This window comes from Dendronephthya gigantea, unplaced genomic scaffold (assembly GCF_004324835.1).
Source record: "Dendronephthya gigantea isolate DGI-Jeju-01 unplaced genomic scaffold, DenGig_1.0 000203F, whole genome shotgun sequence".
Classification (NCBI taxonomy): domain Eukaryota; kingdom Metazoa; phylum Cnidaria; class Anthozoa; order Malacalcyonacea; family Nephtheidae; genus Dendronephthya; species Dendronephthya gigantea.
Window position 1 is genome coordinate 273,877 of NW_021163213.1, and position 25,168 is coordinate 299,044.

The 25,168-nt window shown below is 37.0% G+C and overlaps 4 protein-coding genes across 6 annotated transcripts; 3 read left to right on the forward strand and 1 right to left on the reverse strand.

Annotated features, from left to right (window-relative positions):
- The first annotated feature begins 157 nt into the window (after window positions 1–157).
- Window positions 158–5,868, forward strand: LOC114539497 (vacuolar fusion protein CCZ1 homolog). Of its 3 annotated transcripts, none has more exons than XR_003688888.1 (18): window positions 158–262; window positions 526–623; window positions 696–789; window positions 956–1,039; window positions 1,118–1,165; window positions 1,237–1,320; window positions 1,421–1,472; window positions 1,588–1,666; window positions 1,753–1,797; window positions 1,973–2,051; window positions 2,135–2,202; window positions 2,351–2,468; window positions 2,576–2,609; window positions 2,699–2,813; window positions 4,365–4,508; window positions 5,026–5,153; window positions 5,235–5,668; window positions 5,725–5,867. XR_003688888.1 is itself a non-coding variant. In XM_028560138.1 (18 exons), the coding sequence occupies exons 1-17, from the start codon at window positions 182–184 to the stop codon at window positions 5,288–5,290; spliced, it is 1,407 nt and encodes a 468-aa protein (XP_028415939.1). In that variant the 5' UTR covers window positions 158–181; the 3' UTR covers window positions 5,291–5,328; window positions 5,400–5,868. The 3 variants fall into 3 exon arrangements, 2 of the variants coding, with proteins under 2 accessions (XP_028415939.1, XP_028415938.1); XM_028560138.1 differs by having other exon boundaries at window positions 5,235–5,328; window positions 5,400–5,868; XM_028560137.1 differs by having other exon boundaries at window positions 5,235–5,867.
- Window positions 5,869–6,709: 841 nt separating this feature from the next.
- On the reverse strand, window positions 6,710–10,005 carry LOC114539461 (anoctamin-6-like; the record flags this gene model as incomplete). The annotated part of the gene is made up of 6 exons (XM_028560092.1): window positions 9,776–10,005; window positions 9,454–9,683; window positions 8,769–9,180; window positions 7,168–8,218; window positions 6,963–7,087; window positions 6,710–6,855 (listed from the first exon to the last, which is right to left on the reverse strand). Coding segments are annotated over exons 1-6 (2,070 nt in total), but the record flags the coding sequence as incomplete, so codon positions are not given.
- Window positions 10,006–10,457: 452 nt separating this feature from the next.
- Window positions 10,458–17,134, forward strand: LOC114539496 (organic cation transporter protein-like). The gene is made up of 10 exons (XM_028560136.1): window positions 10,458–10,501; window positions 10,846–11,184; window positions 11,383–11,613; window positions 11,713–11,909; window positions 12,032–12,268; window positions 16,064–16,198; window positions 16,294–16,382; window positions 16,470–16,587; window positions 16,659–16,731; window positions 16,818–17,134. The coding sequence occupies exons 2-10, from the start codon at window positions 10,864–10,866 to the stop codon at window positions 17,013–17,015; spliced, it is 1,599 nt and encodes a 532-aa protein (XP_028415937.1). The 5' UTR covers window positions 10,458–10,501; window positions 10,846–10,863; the 3' UTR covers window positions 17,016–17,134.
- An 84-nt stretch (window positions 17,135–17,218) lies between these two features.
- LOC114539495 (meiosis regulator and mRNA stability factor 1-like) lies at window positions 17,219–25,148 on the forward strand. The gene is made up of 17 exons (XM_028560135.1): window positions 17,219–17,667; window positions 17,793–17,928; window positions 18,061–18,215; window positions 18,414–19,166; window positions 19,360–19,638; window positions 19,739–19,917; window positions 20,129–20,777; window positions 21,035–21,647; window positions 21,728–21,918; window positions 22,551–22,778; window positions 22,852–22,897; window positions 23,024–23,253; window positions 23,354–23,578; window positions 23,706–23,933; window positions 24,042–24,330; window positions 24,536–24,595; window positions 24,685–25,148. Exons 1-17 carry the CDS (start codon window positions 17,311–17,313, stop codon window positions 24,876–24,878), a joined length of 4,812 nt encoding a protein of 1,603 aa, XP_028415936.1. The 5' UTR covers window positions 17,219–17,310; the 3' UTR covers window positions 24,879–25,148.
- The last annotated feature ends 20 nt before the right edge of the window (window positions 25,149–25,168 follow it).

Genomic DNA, 25,168 nt, shown 5'->3' on the forward strand with positions numbered 1-25,168 from the left:
TGTACGGACAAAACAGCAACATACGGTACATGCCACACAGTAATTGAACAACAATGCTTTGCGATTTCCGGAATGGCGTCAATATTGTTGAAATGATCCATTTCAAGTGAAAGGATGTCCCAGAGCTCATTTTACCGCAAGGAGGCGAAGAAGACTGTGCCTAGCTGGAGCAAAATCCAAAATGGCGACCTTGAGTAAAACTTCTCCAGAATTTCGTAACTTTTTTATCTATAACTCGACATTAGGACCAAAGGAAGGCATGGTATGAAATGCATTTTATGCTACAAGTATTAAACCATAATTTGGTTTTTAATCTTTTTCTGCATAAGGCTAAAATAGACGGAGTATTATTGCCTTTAAACTAAAGATAAAAAATAGAGCTCTGGAAATCCTACTCAGCGAGTCAGTGACAGTGTTCTCTTTATTTCACCCGTGAAATAAATACAACCTCAATGTAAAATACAAAGTGCAGAAAACCCAGATTGAAACCCAGTTGAAGCCCCTTTCGTCATGTGATTGTTTCAGGAAAAAGAGAAGATCTTACTTTACCTTCCTGCTGAAGAGGATATAGAAAAGAAAATCAGAAATGTTGGACTTTGCGAGGCAATTGTGAAATTTACTGAGTATGTGACTAATGAGCTGTTAGTCTGTCCTAATATTCTCCATAGTTGGTAAATATTGTAGTTATATTTCAGGCAGTTCACTCCAGACAAACCATGTGAGTCAGTTCATACTCAAAAGACAAGACAGGTTTTTTATGAACCAGAGAAAGATTACTGGATGATCATGGTATGTGTGGTGGCCAGCGTCGAAACCTCCATCACAAGCCAGATATTGGGCTTGCAATTTTTATATCTTCTATTTATTAACTTTTTTAAATGATGGGCTTTGACCAATCTCTTGTATCTTCCTTTTTAAAACAGTTTATCAAAATTGTATGATATTTTCTTCTCAGACGGTGACTATTCCCTTCAGTGAGAAGATTGTGGACAGCGCTGGTAAAGAACCTGAACGACATTATCACAGTGAAGATGTTCATGTAAGTTTAGTTTGATTGTCTTTCTTAGCATACAATCTAAGTTCTCAACAACTGGTAAGAATATATTTTACTTTATAGGATACAGTTTTACGATCAGTTTTGAAGCAAACCTATCAGATGTTCAAGGTAATGTAAGATCATTTCATGTGAACTAAAATCAAATATCTTCTAATGAAAATTTAAACATTTCACTTCAGTTGTTCAATGGTTCATTCCAACACATCCTTTCAATTTGTGATTTGGCTGAGTTACGGAGAAGATTAGAATATTTCTTTGGAAGAGTGAGTCTATTGCCCTCAAATTAATTGCTCAGTGATCATCAAGATATGGCAATATTCTGCATAAATGCCGCTTCAACAATTTATGTCAAATCTTATTTAGTATCTAGTGACAATCAACTTTTCAAAAGTGGATATTCTTAGCGTTTTCTCAGGTATGGTAGATCAAATACTTGTATTTCAAGAAATATCCTTGCATGTTTTCTATTTCCTATGATATGCCAGGGATGAAATAAGTTATTAATTTTGGGATTAACCTTTCTTTCTTAGGGATACAGTTCCTTCCATTGGACAAAAATACTTTTCTCAAAGTCAGTTGTTTCATGAATTTGATTGAATACAAGTTCAAGTGAGTTTGTTATAAATTTAGAATTTACATTTAGAAGTTTCCATCAGACTTGAAACCTTTGCTTAGATGATACATCTCTTTTTTAGTTCAATAAAGTACACAGTATTCATGTTTGATGATCAAATAGTGTGGTAAGAATTATCATTAGTTTAAAAAATTGTTTAAACTAACTGAAATCTTAGTCCTAGCAGACCTTAAGTTTTTCCAACCAACTTCATTTTAAATCAATCAACGTTCTTTGGTAATGTTTCATTGTGAGCTGATGAGAATTATGTGAAATTGATCACATTTTATTTCACAATTTAGGAGTGGTCTGGAACAGGAGGATATGAGAGTTTTGTACAAATATCTGACAACCAGTTTGATTCCAGTTACAAATGATGAGGTGTGAGCTCTAATGTCAAATGCCAAAGTTGTTTTACTGGAGGTTCTGTAGAACATCCTTTGCTAACAACTTTTCTTGTTTAGTGGGTCATGTACGATAAACAAATGGTTGCTAGAGGAGAGAATACCATGTCAAGAACTCATAGAGGAAGGTAACCTTGGACAAGTCTTCTAAATCTACCATTAACCTAAAATATACCATCTTAAACTCTCAATATTCCATTCCTTCATCCAAAGACCGCAACAACAGCCTAGGAAATAAAACAATCCATAATCTAGTCATATTTTTGAAATTCCCAGGTTCGTCACTTGTCCTTCAGATGTAACGGATGAGACGCGGGGTCCTCCGAGAAAACTTCCTCGTATTTTTATCGAAGAAGATGATGTTTTAAAAGAATTCTTTCTTGTTGTCTACCAGGTGATTAAAACAGTCCCATTTTATCCTATCAGCTAGCATACAGTGTTTATTAAAACTTTACTCTGCAGTGGCAGCAAACTAATGCAATCTTGTGTGTAAATTTTTAGGCTCTGGACGCTGTGGTTTGCATGCTAGTGACAGGTAAAAACTAAACTACTGCATTTCCACACGAAATATCTTTCACGGGACTCGAGAAAACTGAGGAATTATTTTTTATATTTACTCCGCAGTGCATCAACCACCTGATAAGGAATTCTGTAAACAGCTGAGCGCTTTCGTTGGACCTCGTTTGACAAGTTTGGCCAACAGCATAGGAGACCACAATAAGAAAACCATTGCGAATACGTAAGTCATTCATAAAGCCGGCTGCTTTCCACTGTCGTCGGTTCTCTGCACGCACGTACACGCAAGTAAAAGTTTAAAACCTTCTAAGTTGTTGTATAATTAATTTTATGCCAGAGAAAACATACCAAATCTTCAACTGAGTTCAGTTGTAGATTTTATAAGTATCATTTAAATGATTTTAAACTTTTACATGCGTGTATGTACGTACAAAAAACGCGACAGTTGAAAGCAGTCTAAAGTTCTCGTTGTCGTAATTACATTCTCATCTCATCACTCGCCAATAAACCTATTTTTATTGCTTGAAACTATAGCAAATAAACCTTAATTAATAATGTACACAACGCTGAACCTTAATTAATTAAAAACTGTTATTAAATTGGAGAATATTTTTCTTCAACTTTATTAAAAGAGGGTGGTTTGACAACGGCACAACTCAATTTTTAAGATATATGGCAATGAATATTTCAAAAAACACCACTGACGACGACTCGTTATACATCGTTTATCAAGCTTGGGAAATAACATTTTATGTATTCCTTTTAATATTTGGTCTCCTTTCAAACCTTCTGCTTCTTCTAGCGCATTGGAAAGATCCTCTCAACTGTTTTTGCAATATTTCTTCGTATTTTATACAAAACCTCGCCATTATTGACTTCTTTTCTCTGGTTTTGTGTTATCCTATGGTAATAAAGGCGATTCAAACTAACACTACGTTTTACGTTGGATCAAAAAACGTTGAAACATACCAACCATTTGTTTTATTTCTAACATCTATATCAAATATTGGCCTCGCGACTTTTGCTGTGGAGCGATTCATTTCCGTTGGCAGACCAATTCTTCACAATGTTTATTTCACGAAGGGAAGAGTTCGGCGTTGTTTTGTTTTTATTTGGATTCTTGGCTTGGTTATTGTTGGATTAGATCAATGTTTGAAACACGCAATACAAGATTTACCTTTCTCTGATTTCATCGCTGAAACGTTCATAATTTTTCTGTGTTTGACAATAGCTTTCACCCTACATTTCGCCTGTTTTATAAAGATTAAACAGCAACAAAGACGCTTTAAGGAAGCTTATGTGGACGACCTTGCACAAAATACTTTGAAAAAAAAACTCGCTAACGAAAAACGGTTCTTAGTAACAATATTTATTGTGAGTTCTGCGACGTTGGTATTTAGAGTTCCATCTTTAATGATGTTGTTACCTCTTGAAACTAAAGAAAACACAAACCCAGAATTTTATCGACTGGTTTTGATTGTTGCTCCTTGCTTTATTGCGATCCACGCTGCAATTACTCCCATAATTTATTATTTGCGGTTGCCAAAATACAAGAAAACCTTTTATAAGTTATACCATTGTTGTCACATAGTTTAGTTAGTATCAATGCATGACTCAATTGTAATTTGGTGAAATTCATAACAATAAATATTGTCAAACTCATCCTCTTGTAGTAAGATGAATCATCGATCATCAATATTATTGATTATTATCTTGAAGTGATCATAACCAATCATTATCATCAATCTACACTCATCACATGTGTTATATTTAGACCGGATCACGAATACCGTTACGTGTATTTCAATCATATGAACTTGGCCCAGAAAACAACGATGCATAACAAGAAACAGAACCAGATGTGTGTCTCTCCAGAAATTATCAAAATTATATGCAACATCAACGCAGATTTTGCCAGGTAAGAGATACTGTGGACCTTTCTCCATTCACTTGTACAGTTCCACTTTCTATAATTAATAGAAACACTTTGTAGAGTAAATGAGGGGATCTACATAGAGAGGAGGTTTATATTCTACAAAGGATTACATCTTGTTTTCATCAACCGTTGTCATCTTGAACGTAGATACTCGTGTATAATGCAGCTGAAACGAAAAATGACCTAGGCTATACTACGCATGTGCGTAGCACCCAGCGCACCGTAATCCACAGTGACTATCTTGTACTATATATTATGTGTGAAAAATTAAAACGAATGCTTCACTTTTTGGTGTTATAGAGTGTGTGTATTTGCTATACAACCGCTCTCAGAGCACGGTGGGAAGCTTCCAATGGAAGCTCAACCCAACCTCCTAAATTTTTTGGGTCCGTCATGGACTCTCTACTGATCTATATAAAACTGAAGTTCGATCTTCAAATGTGTTTAGCCTTTCGAAGCTGAGATTTTTTGTTAAGGAGATTGTGATTTATGTTTAAAGGGCTAACGAAGATGGCGAGGTCTTTATGAAAACACTGACCGACTGCTGGGTTGTCGGCAGAAAATCTGACCAACGAGAACTTTATGTTATTCTTCATCAAAAGAACGCAAATTTGATTGACGTGAACGGTGGGTTAACTGCCAAAGATTTGGTCGTTAATTGAGGAAACTTACTTTCAGAGGTCACACGATACAATTATTTCATTTCAGAGGAAGTGAAGAAAATGACCGCCACTCATTTCAGCCATATCTTCTTTCTCGACTAAACTGGAGTGATGAACTACATCCATCGTTCACGGTGAAGGTAACACGCTTTGAATTCTATCCCTCAAAGAACCAGTATCACCGACAGTCTTGTTTTTCTTGAATGTTAAGAACACAAGATCATCAAGATCTATCTCTGGTTATCGTTTATGGTTTCCATTCATGATGGTAACTAGTGGTAGTAACCAGGGATAGCAACCTTGCATGGTAACCATGGATAATAACCATGGATTCAACCACGGGTAATAACTATGGATAGTAACCATGGGTAATAACTATGAATAGTAACCATGGGTAATAACTAACCATGGATAGTAACCACGGGTAATAACTATGGATAGTAACCATGGGTAATAACTAACCATGGATAGTAACCATGGGTAATAACTATGGATAGTAACCATGGGTAATAACTAACCATGGATAGTAACCATAGAATATTAATAACTTGGCAGGCATAATTGCTTTCATACGGATGAAGGCGGAGTTGAAATTATCCTCAGAATTTAAAAGCAATCAGGCATTTGTCGAATATTTTGTAAAGAACATAATTGTACATAAACAGACATTTTAAATGTGTATATAAATAAATAAATCAACAAGTCCAGTGAAATACGTATAATTATCGATTGTATAATGTATATAATTATTGATTATACAATGAACCAAGTAAGCCATCAATATATTATCATGCAGCCTGGGCATCGAAGGGCCCTCTGCTTCGATCCTTAAATAATCTTTTTATGAAATATATTGTTCGTTTTCTCCTCGCTTCGACTCGCCAAGGCTCGTCACCAATCGTCCAATTCAATATCGCTCGTAAACCGCTGATGACGTAATAGAATGATAGCACAAATATGATGCGAATTGCCAGGATGTGCCAGTATTGCGTCGAGTAATCGCCGTTCATTTCGTGGTAGCCTTTGTATCTTAAAAAAAATTATATAAGTCATTTTAACGTGGGGATCCAGTGAAGGTAGTATTCTACAATAAGCTGTCATGGTTTGTGTCTGAACTACCTGAGAAAGATATCTCAAACGTGGTGGTCCAGTGTAGGTAGTATTCTACAATAAACTGTCGTGGTTTGTGTCTGAACTACCTGAGAAAGATATCTCAAACGTGGGGGTTCATTCAAGGTAATCGCCTTCACATAGCATTGTAATATTATCACGGATATACCTGCAAAATGTAGGTAGATTTCTGCGATATCTCGATGTGTGTTTCCCCATCATAGAAAAGCACGATATATTATAGAAAGACAGGCTATTATTGACATAACCATTAAGACTTCCATCTTCGCTATAGCTGATGCGATAGACCAGTTTTGGTATGAAATCAGTCGTCATTGCTATAACCAGCGCATTCACCAGAACTGACCACTCAGCAAGCTCCTCTAAGATGTGTTGCCACGCACCCTTGCAGACAGCCATTTTAGGAATTGGACGTCGTTGGAAATGAATAAATTTGATAGCATCGAGGCGTATTTCAATGATTGAGTTTATAAAAGCAATCAAAGGGGCCAGTGGAAAAGCAGCTGTGAACATCAGGACGAAACCGAATTGCAAAACTAAAAGAAACCAGAGCATTTTGGTTGCGTTTTAAAAACCATACTATCAGAATAGTTGTTTAAAGCTGGATGTTTTTCAAACATTAAATACGTGTTTATGTCTTTACCTATTTCCATATGTTCCCAGAATAGTGTGTCGTCAGATGACGTAAGAAAGTATTCCTGTTGCCACGGTAACAGCCTGTTGTACAACACTTTACTTTTCCGTATCACCATCCATTTTAACAAATATCTAAATCGAAAAGTAAATAGGGTGATTCATGTTTGTCATTCTAAGCAAATGTGAACCATTCAATATATAAACTTGCTTACGGTTTTGAAAGCTCTGTGATATTCTGGAGAAACATTTGCCCAATCATGATCACAGCGAGCTGGATGGATAGTTCCATAGAACAGCCCAGGGCGGAACACCCCTCCAATTGATATTCACCATACTTTATGTACCCCCCTGGTCTGCCTGTGAAATATTCTGTCTTGAAGAACGCGATGTAGAACAACGAGGAATACCAATTAATAAACTGAAAAGCAAACATCTTGTAGGTGAAGCTGTTCTCCCATTCACTTTGTGTTCGAGAATTTTCCCAGTCCGTGAGCCTTCGCGCGATTGGTTCGTACACACAGCATAATACGTTAATACATACCAGTGTTATCACCCCAGCCGTGATATCTGTTATCACCCTAGCGTTGTTATTACCCTGGGTTATAAGTACAGTATACACTGCACTGCGGTAGATAACCACGCCCAGGAGAGAAGCAAGTGCTAGTGTTATTATTAAGATCATAGTAAGTATGACAAGTGAATATTTATAACACAGTGTGGATAGTGGTACAAACTGTTCTAATTGATCTGTGACGATGTTTCGACGAAATGTTTTTACTTTAGACAGAAATTCTGGTCGTGACGGTTCGTCTGTTTTCTCGATCTCGTATGTTTGCCATTGAAACACCATCTTTGAATGATACCTGTTCCAGAATTTGATAAAGAACAACGACCAAATTGCCACCAGGAATGACAATATTACCGTCAAGGTATTGTTCAATATATGTGTTATTCTACTGGAAACACAGACTTCGTTCAAATACCAGAAGTCACATTCATCACACTGGGGACACATCAGATACTGCGTGGTGTTTGTTTTCTTGCATATCTCTTCCACAGGAGGGTAACCAGATAGAGGTAAACTACCATAAATAATCACCATCATGCTAACCATAGCCAGAGGCCAGAGCCACCATGCAGAAAATCCTAACCATATAAAGTAGAACGCAATTGACGTGCCCAGATAAGATCGCACCGTGTTGATTGGCTGCATCTTGAACGTGCTTCGAAGTGAGGCCCAATCTTTGGCTAGTTTTTGCCGACCTAAAGAGAAAATGGTTGGATTAGAATATTCAGATTTCCTCCTGTAGTAACACTGGATCAATAAGAGATGATCCTTACTGGACCTCTAGGAAGAACAGTTTAGAACTGATAGAGCTATCCAGTATAAATAAAGTTAGTTTAGTTTAGGTTTCCTCCTGTAGTAACACTGGATCAATAAGAGATGATCCTTACTGGACCTCTAGGAAGAACAGTTTAGAACTGATAGAGTTTTCCAGTATAAATAAAGTTAGTTTAGTTTAGGTTTCCTCCTGTAGTAACACTGGATCAATAAGAGATGATCCTTACTGGACCTCTAGGAAGAACAATTTAGAACTGATAGAGTTATCCAGTATAAATAAAGTTAGTTTAGTTTAGGCTTCCTCCTGTAGTAACACTGGATCAATAAGAGATGATCCTTACTGGACCTCTAGGAAGAACAGTTTAGAACTGATAGAGTTTTCCAGTATAAATAAAGTTAGTTTAGTTTAGGTTTCCTCTTGTAGTAACACTGGATCAATAAGAGATTATCCTTACTGCTTCTTATAGCTACCTGTTTTGTTTTTAGCTGACAGATCTTTTCCGGAGTCGTGTGGAGGATAAACAGCGTTGAAAATCTTTTGCTTTAATAAAGGTTTGATTCCAAATTCTTTCTCATTTGTTGAAAAACGCGTTTCGTTCAGAATTCTCTCGCACACCGCGATACGATCCAATGTTGAAAAACAATCCCCTTTCGCCATGAATTTTTCTGCGTGTCGTTTCACGAAAGGTGTTAGTAGAAAGTATCGATGATTGAGAGGACTGATTTGTTTATCTCTAGAGGTGAAGGGAAGGGAGGCGATAGCGACGTCCATTTCAGGATTTTTTGATAAGATTGAAAATGGAATTTTGAGTTTCATTTCTTCAGCTTTTGTTTGCAAAGTGGCCAACGGTACGTGTAGTTTGATGAAGAATATGTCCGTATCCTGCATGGTGAAAAACAGTTTTATGTGAAAACGATAAAGTTAGTTCTATTTTCCTCCTATAGTATAACTACACCTCTAGGAAGAACAGTTTAGAACTGATAGAACTATCCAGTATAAATAAAGTTAGTTTAGTTTAGGTTTCCTTCTGTAGTAACACTGGATCAATAAGAGATGATCCTTACTGGATCTCTAGGAAGAACAGTTGAGAACTGATAGAGCTTGAAGTCTACTTTATAGTCGACATATAGCTTAGTAAAAGATGAAACAACGTACAAATTGTTGGGCTGTCTCAACTTCCAGTTGTACTCCATTCATGATTAATTTATTCACAAATATCTCTCTTTTCTCACGAGATTTGAGGCTCTTCACACCGGATTGTGTTTTGTTACTTTGAAAAACAAGAGTCATGTCGATGCTCCTCTCTCCATCTCGAAAGTATGGACCTTTGTATTCAACAGAATCAGCCTCGGTTATCAACTTTACACGGCTGGAAAAATCTAAAGCTAATGACAGAACAGAAGAACTATCTCAGTCAGTGAACTTCTAAAGAAACAGGTGAGAAAATACAGCGAGACAAGCTTGATTCTGACAGCACCTCGTGATTTAGAAGCAAACTTTGTGAGAAGTGGCGTTTCATCACACTCACAGACACAGTCGTTTGCCAGAATGGAGATTTTGCCTTCAGCTGAAGAAGTCGCCATAAAAGTAGTGTTTACAACAAAGAAAGCACAGTCAGTTGATAGTTTATCAGCTGTGTCTGTGAACAGAATGCCGCTGATGCTCTTGGTAATATCATAATACTACAATTTGCTTTGAGATATCATCAGAAACGTCAACTATTTCACATTTTCACAGGTTTGTTGCGCTGTGAACATGAAGTAAGTTTGGATTAATGGCTCAACAACGTCAAACAAAGAGGTTATTCATTTAAACTTTGCATAATAGAGTAGTGAGAATGCTTTCTAAACTGCTGGGTATAAAACTAATGACTTTCAAACAAAGGAGTACTCTCTATTATAGCCAAGCGTTTTGGTCGCATTTGGTTGCAATTCAAACAATAGACAATGAGATGGTACACCTCATCCTCGCGACAAACGAGGACCCACGCGAGAGGTAATATGAGTATTTCAGGATTTTCAGTTAGTATTTTATTACAACAGCTACATATAATAGGACATCTGTTTCAATTATAAATATATCGAGATCCCACGAGTTGCTCGATTAGAATAAAGGTGTGTTTGTACAATACTATTATTACTATTATTATTATTATATTGCCGTTTGCCAGTTTCATGTAAACACGTCCATTGCATCCCTGCAGGTATGTCTTTCCCCACCACTAAATGACCGCATTAATAGTTCAGATTTGTAGGCCAATATTCAATACTTTTACAGCCAGAAAACGTTGTTACTTGATCTTGAGTGAACATACATATGGATATGATCTTGCATACATTTAGTACAACTATTTGGGTTTAGCCAGAATTAGACTTTTTCATCCCGCCTAGCCTAGAAAGCCGTTGCGTGTTCATATGATATGGACAAACATTGTTGCTGGGCGGGGTAATAATGAATTATATGTACTTGAGGTGTGAGCATGCTCCAAGGAGACCCTAATCATATAAACAGACCCTAAGATCGATTACTAATTTGTCTCCAAACTAGGTCTCAATCATACCCACCATGAGTGCAGATAATCTTGCAAGAGTTCTGGGTAATCCTGGTAAATTTCAGATGATCTTGTACATAATGTTATGTTGCAACACATTCTTTGTTTGTTGGAATCATTTGGCCATGGCATTTATGGGTGCAAAAACTAAACACCATTGTGCAGTGGGGAATATCACACAAATTTATGAAGTTGTCCCCCTTGTACAAAAAGGTGGTAAGACATTGTGGGATGGATGTAATCTTTATGTAAATGTCAGCACTAAGGAAGAGAAATCATGTTCCAATGGATGGACGTATTATTTAGAGGGAAGAGAACGTACTATTATATCTGAGGTAATGAATTAATGGTATATATTTGTTAGTTTTATCCTACTGTGGTTGCCGTTGTTATCTGTAGAGGTCTGACTTGTAATTCGACTAGATTTTTTTTGTGAATTATAACCAGACAACTTGTACATTGTTCCTTGGTCAATCTAAAAATGACTGTCAACTATTAACAACCTAGCTTAATTAAAAACTGTTTTATTCTAGTGGGATCTGGTTTGTGATGATGCATATAAATCTAGCCTTGCTACAACAATCTACTTCTGTGGTGTATTAGTTGGTGGTCTGCTGTTTGGAGCATTATCTGATAAATTTGGTCGACGACCTGTCTTACTATTCTGTGTATATTCTCCAATCATTCTTGGTATAATGATATCCTTCATCAGAGATTATATTGCATTCGTGATACTGCGTTTTTTCTTGGGTGTTGTTTTACAGGTACATTGATTATTTTTTAAAATCATGAATCATATATATATCTCCAACTGGTCTGTAAGCTATGAATTTTTATAAGAACTTTCCTATTTTTTTTTCTAGGGTCTGCAAGCAGCATTTTATATTATGATAATTGAGTTATTTGCTTTGAAATATCGAAGTAGAGTTGGTACCATACAAGTCATTTTCTGGGCAGTTGGTGTGATGTCTCTAGCTTTGATTGCTTTTCTTATTCAAGACTGGAGATATATACAATTGTTTATAACTCTGACAACAATTCTTCAGATTTCTCTAATATGGTAATTTTAATACAATTTTTTGTCACTAATAAACCACAGATCAATTGATATTATCTTCATTGATTATCACTATATGATCATCAATATATCTGATATTCATTTTTCTTTGTCAAAATTTTTAGGGTCCTACCAGAGTCTTTTCGATGGTTGATAACACAGAAGAAATTTGAGAAGGCAAAGCAAGTGGTCACAAGAATTGTTAGCTTCAATAAATTGGAGTTTCCTCACCAAGTATTTAATGATGTTGTTGAAAAAAGTACAACAGAAGAAAAAAAATTTATTGTTAAAAAATACACCATCATTGATATGTTCCGATATCGTGTGCTGAGAAAACGTTCAATCATTCTGGCTTGGATATGGTAAATGGGATACTTCTTACTTTTATTTAGTTTCCTTTGAGGCATACATGTTGTGTTCGTATTTTTAACAAAAAAAACACTGCAACTAACAAATAATTTGTTATCACCCTAGGTTTTCCACTTCTGTTGGTTATTATGGTATATCACTCAATATCTCAAGTTTAGCTGGAAACAAATATCTCAATTTCTTTCTCAGCGGTTTACTAGAACTGATAGCATATATTTTGACAGTTTTTATCACACAAAGGTAATTTTTATCAAAAGCTAGAAGACTTCCAACATCAGAATGTTTTGCAACTTGAGTTAAGGCAGTAAAGCTAATATTCACTTATTTGTTTCAAGGTTTGGTCGTCGTAAACCTCTCTGTACGTATCTCATGATAGGAGCAATCATGAATATTACTGCTGGAGTTCTTTCTGAGAAAGCTGCAGGTTAGTTGGGAGTTGCTTAGAGCTGCTTTACCTTCATTAACAATATCTAACGAGTGAGATTAAATATTTTGTCTTGTTGTTTTCCAGACAATGATGCACTTCAAGATTTAACGACAGCTCTCGCGATTATTGGTAAAGTCGGATTTGCTGGATCGTTCAGTGTCTTGTTCATTTACACCTCTGAATTGTTTCCAACTGAGATAAGGTAGGTTTGTAGGCGATATCTTCCTGATATACTGTGGTATGAATTCTATCTAATGCTGTATCTTGACGCATTTTGACGTCAGAAATGTAGGTTTGGGAGCTTGTGCGTCATGGGCCAGATTTGGCGGTGTAATTGCTCCTCAAATTCTGTTGTTGGTACGTAATTTCTTGCTAGTTCTCATAAATTAACGCTCAGAAACCTGTGCATTCTCAGCTGCAAGTGTTATATACTACCATTCTTTGATATCATCATCTGCTCTTTAGGTGCATTCATTTCATTTCAGCCGATAAAGTGGTTGTAAAACGTTCCAAATGCAGTGCAACTCTGGGTGTAATATATTTCATTTACATGTTTAGGGAAAGAAAAGCAGAAAGTCCGTTCCGTTCATCATCTTCGGCTGTTTTGGTTTCGTCGCTAGTTTGAGCTCCTTGTTGTTGTTTGAAACTTTGAACAAGAAACTGTCGGATACGATTCGCGAGGAAGAGAAAGATGATTCCACTGAAGAAATGAAGATTCCCGTTGAGTCCTCACTTCTTCCAATAAATAAATAAAGAAAAGTAGGAATTTTAGTTCTTTAATTCACAGTGAACATGGATCTTTTTAGTAACTGCAGATAGTACCATAACATGCGACTGGCACCATCCACAGCGCTTGTAAGTTACCATTGAACGGTGGTATCCACTGTTGATACCAACATATCACTACCAACTGGGGATACCACCGTTGTTGATGGTGGTAGCGGCAGATATCATTATGCATTACATTACTGGTGATTGTGGATACAACCATGCCAAGTCATTGGTATTAAACTGTGGACATCATATCAATTTGCTGATCTGTAGATCCTTGTTTACAAGCACGAAGCCTACACATCTTTTTGACGTTACCTGGGAAAACCAGGTGAACAAATTTTGGCATGCATTTGGAAATTAGAGCCGTTTAAAATAACACCTCTTACGTGCATGAATGTTGACACTTGCTCTCCGGTCTATTAATAATTGTTAAACATGTTTTACTTTCGGCGAAGTTTTCGCGTCGTTGATCATTTGGAATGATTTTAGCATCACTTTGTCCATAAAAACAGACACGATTTTACAAACAGGTGAATTACGCACGGTCTGTGTGTATTATTTCATTCGTATCAATCGTATGTGAGGCTCTTTGTTTGCTTTGTAAACATTTGTGAGATCTAGCAGACCTTGATCTTGTATTCACTATTCACTATTGTAATCTATTTCTGTGTCAATATTTAATAAACTCCTGTACCTAAAAATACCATTAATCTTTTTTAAAATATATACAGTTATGCAGGTACTCTTTTACAAATAGAACTGATGCATTTGGTTTTAGAATCGTTTATGATTTCTTAAATGATTCTGGATATGAATTATCACAGAATCTCTCAACAATTTTTTTACCTCTGTTCTTGGCACAGATAAATTTAATTTCTTTATAGGAGATTCAAAGAGTTTTCAATAGTATTCAAGGAAAATAATTGTCAAGTACTTACTACTTCCGTGTACTTAAGTAAGGTAAAGCAAAGTTAATTGAGCAGAAATTACATGACAAGGGCTAGGGTTTATTTCCTGCTTTGAGTGTATAGTTCCATGTGAATTGTTAAGATGCAGCACTAATCTCTATTTTATCTCATCTGGTCATGTACCAAACTAGGTCCCTTTACCATTATGAGTTCACTCGGTGCAGATAATCTTGCAAGTGCTTTGGGGAAACCTGGCAAATTACAGATGATCTTGTACATAATGCTATGTTCCAATTTATTCTTTATTTGTTGGAATCATTTGGCCATGGCATTTATGGGTGCAAAAACTAAACATCATTGTGCAGTGGGGAATATCACACAAATTGATGAAGTTGTCCCCCTTGTACAGAAAGGTGGGGAGACATTGTGGGATGGATGTAATCTTTATGTAAATGTCAGCACTAAGGAAAAGGAAGCATGTCCCAATGGATGGACATATTATTTGGAAGGACGAGAACAAACTATTATATCTGAGGTAATGAATTAAATGGTATTTAATTGGTTGGTTATACTGTGGTAGCTCTTTATCTCTGTTGATCCTTCTGGTAATGATCAATGATTTTGAGAAGAATGGTTTTAATTGTGTTTTCTATAGTTTGATCTGGTTTGTGATGATGCATACAAAACAAATCTTGCTACAACAATCTACTTCTGTGGTGTGTTAGTTGGAGGTCTGCTGTTTGGAGCATTATCTGATAAATTTGGTCGAAGACCAGTACTATTATGCTGTTTGTATTCACAGATCATTCTTGGTATAATGATATTCTTCATAAGAAACTATATCGCTTTTGTGATATTGCGTTTTATCCTGGGAGTTGTGTTAGAGGTATAAGATTAATATGGATTAATTTGTTCCTGTAAACTTATAATCATTACCAGTTTCATGATATTTTGGGTAGGAAAAGCAGAGCACTAGATCTTCTTGTTTTTCCAGGGACTCGAGGCAGCATATATTTTGATAATTGAGTTATTTGCTTTGAAATATCGAAGTAGAGTTGGTACCATACAGGTCGCTTTCTGGGCAGTTGGTGTGATGTTTCTAGCTTTGATTGCTTTTCTCATTCAAGACTGGAGATATATTCAATTGTTTATAACTCTGACAACAATTCTTCAGATTTCTTTAATATGGTAATTTTAATACAATTTTTTGTGATCACCTCATCATGAAAGTCATCACTGATCAATATTATCATTATCATCATAATGATCACCATGATCATCTACATAAGTCACAGTCCCTTTAAATCATTGCAGAAATTGTTTCTTGTTTTTAATTCTATCAGGTTGCTGCCAGAATCCTTTCGTTGGTTGATAACGCAGAAGAAATTCAACAAGGCCGAGCAAGTGGTCACAAAAATTGTTAAATTTAATAACTTAGAGTTTCCTCGTGAAATATTTGACGATGTTGTTGAAAAAAGTAAAACACAAAAGATAACTGTTGTCAAGAAATACACCATCATTGATATGTTTCGTTATCGTGTGCTGAGAAAACGATCAATCATTCTGGCTTGGATATGGTAATGACTTTTTTGACTGAGTTTTCTTTCTCGTGATAATGTGTTTTTACATTAGGTTGACCTGGAAACATTAAACAAACGTAGAATTTTTTATCACTCTAGGTTTTCCATCTCTGTTGGTTATTATGGTATATCACTCAATATCTCAAGTTTAGCTGGAAACAAATACCTCAATTTCTTCATCAGCGGGACCGTGGAACTAATACCATATTTTTTAACAGTTTTTATAACTGAAAGGTATTTTTCCCCCTAGAAACTTTCCTTGCTATTTGACTAAATATTGACGACTTGAGCTAAGGCATATTGAAGCAAATATCCTTATTTGTTTCAAGGTTTGGTCGTCGTAAACCTCTCTGTACGTATCTCATGATAGGAGCAATCATGAATATTACTGCTGGAGTTCTTTCTGAGAAAGCTGCAGGTTAGTTGGGAGTTGCTTAGAGCTGCTTTACCTTCATTAACAATATCTAACGAGTGAGATTAAATATTTTGTCTTGTTGTTTTCCAGACAATGATGCACTTCAAGATTTAACGACAGCTCTCGCGATTATTGGTAAAGTCGGATTTGCTGGATCGTTCAGTGTCTTGTTCATTTACACCTCTGAATTGTTTCCAACTGAGATAAGGTAGGTTTTCACGCGATATTTTCGGTTTATTTGTTGAAATGTATTCTTCTAATGCTCTGTCTTAACGTCAGAAATGTAGGCTTAGGAGCTTGTACGTCGTGGACCAGGTTTGGTGCTGTGATTGCTCCTCAGATTCTGCTGTTGGTACGTAAAGCATTAAAAGTTTCTACTCTATCTACTCTCTAGTAGAAGTCTAGATGTAGTTCCATCTTTTCATTAATATTTTTTAGGGAGAGAAAAGCAGAAAGTCTGTTCCGTTCATTATTTTCGGAAGTTTTGGCTTCATTGCTAGTTTGAGTTCCTTGTTGTTGTTTGAAACTTTGAACAAGGAACTGTCGGATACGATTCGCGAGGAAGAGAAAGATTATTCCACTGAAGAAATGAATTTTCCCGTTGAAGAGACCACGTCTCTTCCAATAGATAAATAAAAGATTTCTATTTTAGTTCTTAGTTTGAATTACGATGTTGACAATGGCCTTGTTAGTAACTGCAGATAGTACCATACAATATGGCTGCTACCATGCAACAGCGCTGGTAAGTCACCATTGAATGGTGGTATGGTGATGTTACCTCTGTTGGTACCACCCGTAAGAGTGCGAGCACTCCAGTACTGTTTAAAATTTAACAGTTCAGTGAGTCGTAAAAACAACAACAGGTTCGGTGGTCTGCAAATTGTCTGATTTGTCTCTCGTTCTTTTTGAAAAATAATAATTTTAAGCTGCTATGGAAGATAAATTCTCTGTGTGGATAGGTTCTTTATCATTGCAATGCAAAGAACAGACATTATCTGATTATTTCGGTAAATTTGGGCCGGTCAAAAGCGTTGTGATTTGTCGAGACGAGCTTGGCAAGTCAAAGCAGTTTGGTTATGTTAACTTTTACAACCGTGAAATTGCCGAGTGTGCAGCAACGGTGATGGATGGATGTGAGTTGTTAGGTCAAACAATCAAAACTAAAGGACCAAGCGAGCTACAGAAGTTGAGAAATGAACAAAATATTGCGTCAAAGAAGGATTATAGGATGTTCACTGATTGCTTGTTTTTTATTGATGGTCGTCAGTGCACGTGGAGATACGGAGAGGTAAATATTTTTTGTACACAAACAATTAACGTAGTTTAGTGAACTTGTATTGCTGTCATCAGGATTTGATAGTTGTCTGTGTTTTCTTCAATACTATGTGCAATATTCACCATGTTTTCATGTAGTGTCTGTTTCGCCATTGTGGTCCAGCACGAAATACTGAAGTTGTTTGTGTGAAATGGTTGGAGAGACGATGCGAGAATATTCAGTGTCCAAAAAGACATCCAAGATTGACTAAAACTCCAACTATAATAGATAATAGTAAGTTTATAATTATCATCTCATCTATTGGAACCAACATTTGACTTGCTCGCTCTCCTAATTGCCCTTAGGTTTCTATATTGCAACACCAAACCTAACAACCAACAACTTCTATTCATTTCCCTTTCATAGCAGTTACCAGATGCCCAAGCCATAATGCTTTTAAGTGTTTTGGTGAATGTGGCAACGAAGATTGTAATACTCATTTCTTGGACAATGCTGCGTATCATGAACATGTCAAAACATCAATGAAGAAGTTAGCTCACCCAGTTGATACCTGTACCAAGGTAAAGAATGATCTTAAACTGGTTGATTGGTTGGTTGCTTAGTGGTGGATCATTGGTTGGTTGGTTGCTTTGCGGAGGGTTATTTATTGGTTGGCTAATGTTGGGTGTTACTGGTTGGTTGCTCATTTCATTAGGCTGCCAGTTTAGCACTTATCATTATGTGATTGATTAAACTACATTATTTTCCATATTCATCAGTGTCAAGCTGTATTTTTCAAAGAAGAAGAAAGAATAAACCACAGATGTTACAAGAATGTCGCAAAATCACCTCGTCCAGGTCCAATTCAACAATTCACGTCAACCCGCTTGCAGGCTGAGAAGGACATTGTCCATCCACATCCCACGTATCCTGTCAAAACATGTTGTACCACCACCCAAAACAACACCCAAAATATTCATACCCAACAAACCAATATGAAAAACAAAAAATATCAGACTTCATGTGATTGTCTAAATAACAATTATGACAAGACTCAAATGATCATCTCCAAGACAAACATGGGAAATTCCATAAAATACAGTAATAAACCTTGGCCTCAACATGATTCAAACAATTGCAATGGTTTGTCAACTTCGTTGCTCAAACAAGAATCCTTTCTAAAACAAGGAGACCCAACTATACAGCACTGTGCTCGGAAAGAATCCAACCCTAATATTTTCAATCCTCTAAACACACCCTCTGCAAATCATATGCAGAAACCATTGCCTCTCAGTTCAATTAATGCAATCAATTCTTCCCCAAATCACTTAAAGACTTTGAAAGAATTGGAGCCTGTTGGTGTTTTCTGGGATTTTGAGAATTGCTCAGTTCCCAAGGGAAAGTCGGCTCAAGCTGTAGTACAGAAAATACGACGTGTCTTCTTTAAAGAAAAGAGAGAAGTGGAGTTTATGTGTGTTTGTGATACGAGCAAGGAGAAGAAAACTGTTATTGAGGAACTAAATAAAGCACAGGTACAGTACATTCATTCATCCACCCATCCCATCCACCCATCCATCCACGCACCCATCCCATCCATTCATCCATCCATCCCATCTATCCATCCATCCATCCATCCATAATATGCAATGTGGCTATAAAGAAATAATTTTCTAAACCAATCCTAATCTTAATACTTCAAAACTTTCTCGTCAAACTTCCCTTCAGGTGACGGTAGTTCACATCAACGCGACTTCAAAGAATGCTGCAGATGACAAACTTCGTCAAAGTTTACGTCGTTTTGCGCAGACATTCAGCAGACCAGCGACGGTGATTCTGATCTCTGGAGATGGCAACTTTGCAGCTGATTTATCTGATCTTAGACATCGTCACAATTTTCAGATCATTTGTCTTCATTATGTTGCTGCCTCGTCCGCATTGCTTGCTTTTGCTCACGAAACTCATCGCTTTGATCAGTTCACTGAAGAACTTCAAGCACTAGGACAGGTATTTTCTTATCTGTACACGTATAAAAATTAGGATTTCTTTTGCCTAAACGACGTGTAGTAACTCGTGGTAATTCTGGTCAATGATACTCTACTTACAGACAACGTACAAGTCATCTTTCTCCAACGATGTGTTGGTGACGAATCTGCCAATAACGAAGAATACAACTGTCCTTAAAACACGATTGACCAAACTTTCTGATAACTGCGGAGGCAAAGTGGTTTCTATCAACGGGAATAAAGCTATCGTGCGTTTTCCAAATTCTGAAGCTGCATACAGGTAAATTAACTATTGGTTGTATGGCTACTGCAATAGTCTAGCTTCTGTAGAGCTGTCAGAACTGAAGCAATTGAAGGAGCCAGGATGATGGTAGATCAACCCCACTTCGACGTCCAGGCGACTGTCGCAAAGATCAATTTGGAAATGAATTAGTGATTCCCTGCGAAGTTAGTTTAATTTTGTGTTTATTCCAAAAAATATTCAATTTCAGGGCCAGACGACGACTTGATAAAGAAGACTTGTTTGGCAATATTTTACGAGCGACACAACTGCCTTTGACAAACAACAAAGATGGCGGTGATGAGTCACCCACAAGACAAAAACATGATGAGAATTCTAGCGATGTTTCGACGCCAACTTCTTCATATCTGGTCAAACCTCGCATGGGACTTCGTTTGAATGAGAACACGAGCAATGGATCTTGGAAAGAAAACCAATCGTTAAATTGTTCTAACGGCACCAAGAATATCTTTAATCCTCCGAATCAAACATTGAACTTTCCTCAACATCGCTTTAAAGAACCGTCGCAAACAAGCTTTCCATATCCAAATCCGCAAATATTTCCACGTCACCCTGGTCCTATGATGTTCAATAGTTTGCATCATTCTCCGTTATTGCATAACATATTCGGTTTACGGGGTGGGGGCTCCCCCTCCCCAATACCAATCGCCACACCTCCTTCCCCCCTATCATCTCCACCATCTCCACTCAGACCTGTAGTCAATGGTATGGCCGGAAGATCACCCTCACCGGAACAACAGTTCAATGGTGTGGATCTACTGGTCACCAATATCAACGAAGGTGTGCCTAAAAATGAAATTCAGAAGAAAATAGCCTCCGTGTTCCGAGAGCATTGTAAGGTTAGTTAATAGGACAATTCTTATTCAGGATTTATGTTGTTGTATTGTAAATTGCCCAGGGTAACACACTCTGGGCAATTTAGCTGCTAAGATAAGGATCATGGACATGACTCTACCAAGTCTGTTTTCCTGCTCTTAACTTTTGGTTCCTGCACTAGACTTCTGTACATATATGCGAACTATTTTGCTAATTAAGATCTTTTGACAAAGATTTCATGAACACAGCATTCACTAAATGATGATTTCTGTGTTTCCAGGTTTATTCTGTCGTGCTTTATTCAAAGAACGGAGCACCATTGCGTGCTTTTGTGAAGGTCCCCAAACCAACGGACGCTCATATCGCAATTACGAAAGTCTCAGGCAAATCAATCCTTGGCAAGATTGTTCATGTTTCCTTAGCAACTGAGAGAGATAAAGAATCGTGTTATTTACAAGATGAGGCGATTTCTATCTTACGAGGAGCCCCGTTAAGCTGGCTACCGCTTGCTACATTTTTTACCAACTTTGAGAAGAAGTATCGCAAACGTTTAGACGAAAGACATTTGGATCAGATTCAAGATATTGTGGTGGTGAATGGCTCGTTAGGTTGTCAGACAATCTCACTTTTAGAAGGAAAAATTGATTCAGAAACAGTTATTGTTGATGATTCGTTCTCATCGGATGTTGTGAAGCTTCTTCATCATTACGACGGCGTCATTCCTCTAGTTAGTTTCCCAGCCTTGTATTGGTTAGAGTTTCATAAAGATATCGCAGTCAGTTCCACTGGATCTGCACTGGAAGAGCTGTTGTGTCGTATACCAAACGTCACGGTCACTGGTAGTACAACGAAGCGAAATATCTCGTGGCAAGATGGACCTCCTTCCAGCCCTGGTAAGTATAAAGCTTTGAAGAATACAGGTGGTGTTAGTCTTTGTTCTTTTCTTTCATCGTTGAAATTGTTCAATTCCCAGGCGATACCTTGGGTATGTCACAATTGGGTTCCAGGCTGGTTGATATTCTGCAACAAGATCATGAATTTGATATGACATTTGAACGACTGCAGGAAAAGTATTTATCTTGTTATGGATGTGAATTAGACCCGATGTCGTATGGATTTCAAAACCTCTCAAATCTGTTGCGTTGTTTAGTCAGCATTGCACAGGTAATTGGAGTGTCTAGCATGAATTAGAATTGTCCAATATGTAGTATAGGTTTCCTCCTGTAGTGTAGTAAGACTGGATCAATAAGAGATGATCCTTACTGGACCTCTAGGATGAACAGTTTAAAACTGATAGAGCTATCCAGTATAAATAAAGTTAGTTTAGTTTAGGTTTCCTCCTGTAGTAACACTGGATCAATAAGAGTTGATCGTTACTGGACCTCTAGGAAGAACAGTTTAGAACTGATAGAGCTATCCAGTATAATTGAAGTTAGTTTAGTTTAGGTTTCCTCCTGTAGTAACACTTGATCAATAAGAGATGATTCTTACTGGACCTCTAGGAAGAACAGTTTAGAACTGATAGAGCTATCCAGTATAAATAAAGTTAGTTTAGTTTAGGTTTCCTCCTGTAGTAACACTGAATCAATAAGAGATTATCCTTACTGGACCTCTAGGAAGAACAGTTTAGAACTGATAGAGTTATCCAGTATAAATAAAGTTAGTTTAGTTTAGGTTTCCTCCTGTAGTAAAACTGGATCAATAAGAGATGATCCTTACTGCACCTCTAGGAAGAACATTTTAATAGGCCATTAGGGCTTAAAATTAGACCCATGCAATCTCTTTACATATTTCAGGTAAAAGAAGTTTCGTCGATAAGCCACATCTGTCTTCTTCATCAACATCGAGTGAAGTTATTTAAAAGAGAAATTTCAGAGTTGTTAAAGAAACAGCCTCAACACAGCATTCTTCTTTCAAACTTCATGGCTTCGTATGTAAAGCATTTTGGTCAGAAGTTTAAACTATCATCGTTTGGTTTCACTCGTCTAACTGATCTGATCAAAGCCGTGTCAAGCGTTGCTGAGGTTAGTCTGGCTGAGATTCAACGATGGCTCTAAATCACGTTACTTGAAATGTCGTTTGATTGAACTTGTTTAGATCGAAGGTGTTGGTGATCAACGAACAGTAAAACTTGTTCTTGAAGGTAGGGATATCCTGAGCTTCTTCGTTTAACAAAAGCTCCCAAATTTATCCAAATTACCACACGTTACTAAACAACTAAACAGGACTTCTTTGACAGTAATTTTGGATATCTCATGCGCTGTTTCAGGAGACGAGAAGCTATCAAACTCCAAGGACTTCAATCAAATTCTTCGCAATGTTGTCCACTCCGTCGTGCAAGTGAAGGCCGACATTTTTACACTCGTGAATGCTCAAGAAACTAAGTTGATTTGTCTGAAGAATATTTCAAAGCTGTACGAAAATTATTTTCATCACACCTTTCCATACGACAGCTTACTCCTGAATGAAGCTATAGAAAATCTCGATAAACCGTTAGAGGTACAGTCAGTTGGTCACATTTAAATATCGTTATCAGGTAGTTATCAAACAACTAACCACGATAGCTTACTGTTGATACGATTATTATTGTGTGTATCAGGTTCGAGGGAAAGGAAATGAACAGATCATTGGTATTCTCCATGGCACACAAGAAGAGAAACCTAAAAACATTGATTTTCCGTTTGTGAGAACCGCAGTTGAGATTCTCTATGAATGTCTGGGTTACACGTTAGAAAAAAAGAAATTTTTAAATCTGTATCAGGAAAAGCTTCGTCGAAATGGAACAGTTCCACAAAATGATGCAAGTCTTCCCAGCTGTGTTCAGGTAAGATGTGACTGCATTGGCCGCAATCATCATCTAGGCGTTTAGACACTCATGACTGATGAGCGTCATCTCATGCAGTGGAATGATGCCATGGCGTTTTCTTCATATTTATCTCTTGTTATTTCAGGTAACAAGAGTGGATGGTGTAGAAATGGTTGAGTTGAAGCCTTCGTACTGCGCACGTGTGCTCGTTGAAGAACTAAAACAATTGTTTTCTTCAATCGACGATTCCTCAATATTTCTGGATGAGCTTCCAGAACGATATGAAGAATATTTTAAGAAGATATTTCATCTTGAATTACATGGTTCATCGTGTTTGGAGGATTTTAGAGAGAGATTGAATGGTTTTATAACAGTAAGGACCCTTAAATTTAACTTTCCTCCTGAAGTAATTAGACATGATCCATACTTGGACCTCTAGGAAGAACTGTCCAGGACTGAGGGTTGTTTTGCATTTATTTAGGTGACAAGTTCTGCAAACAATGCTCATCATATCACATTGTCTCCAATCTCCCGTTTTGAAGTGGAAACTCAGGCTCTGCTGGATAAATGTGGTGGATGCCTGTCTCTGAGTAGATTTGCTCCTGTTTATCAACAGATGTACTCTAAGCCATGTATTGTCTCTGACTATGGTTATACCAAGCTATCCTCACTTCTCAATGCAGTTCCTCATGTAGCAAGAATTATTGGCACTGGTCCAGAGAAGGTGGTTATTGCTGTTCAAAGATCAATCTCTGAGAGAGTTACTTCTGGTCAGTATGTATTTTCTGTTGTACACATTTGATTTGGGGGAAAGGGCCTCCCCCTTAGAAATCAATAACATTTGCCAAAGGGGGACACACAGGATTGTTGAAACTGCTATCATCATCATCACTTCAGAATCTGAGCCATAGCTTTGTATGTAAAATGTTTTCAATGCACCACTACAAAACAATGGAACTGTCTTTTTGTTCTTAGATATGTTGAGTGTACAAATTATTGGTGGAAGCACTGAAGAAATTTGTCCTGTAAAAAAAGGTAGGATATATATGTGGAAATAGACTTCAAGTGTATTTCAAGAATTTAAAATATTTCAAGAATTTAAAATATTTAATCAATTTTTTTAGATAAACCTGTCCAACCACCAAGTTCTCTCCGCATGCAATCATTATCTGAGAGAGCTCCAGATCATGAGGCAGTGTCCAGCGAATCAGGTACAGCAAAGGTTTGTTCACCTGTGGGTGAGAAAGGTTGTTTCCGTGCAACTCCATCGAAAGTTCGTCTTGCAGCAAACTTCACATTACAGCGCAATGAAAAGTAATTTCAATTTCAAAACATGAACAAAAGTTTACTTGTACAAGACAGAAATGTGAGACCACCCAGGTATGATAAAATATTTATATGTCAGACGTGAATGGTATTTTGTTTTTCTCTTTCATCTGCAATATTTTTACTTGTTTATTTGTCAATATTTTTGTTTTACCAAGATTTAGCTATCATGAAACACACCTTTTTCATGTACAAATAGTTCGCACAAAGAACCAAAAAAATCATTTGGAAGTTCACAACATTTTCTGTATACACTAGTCAATTCAAAATTAGGTTACATGT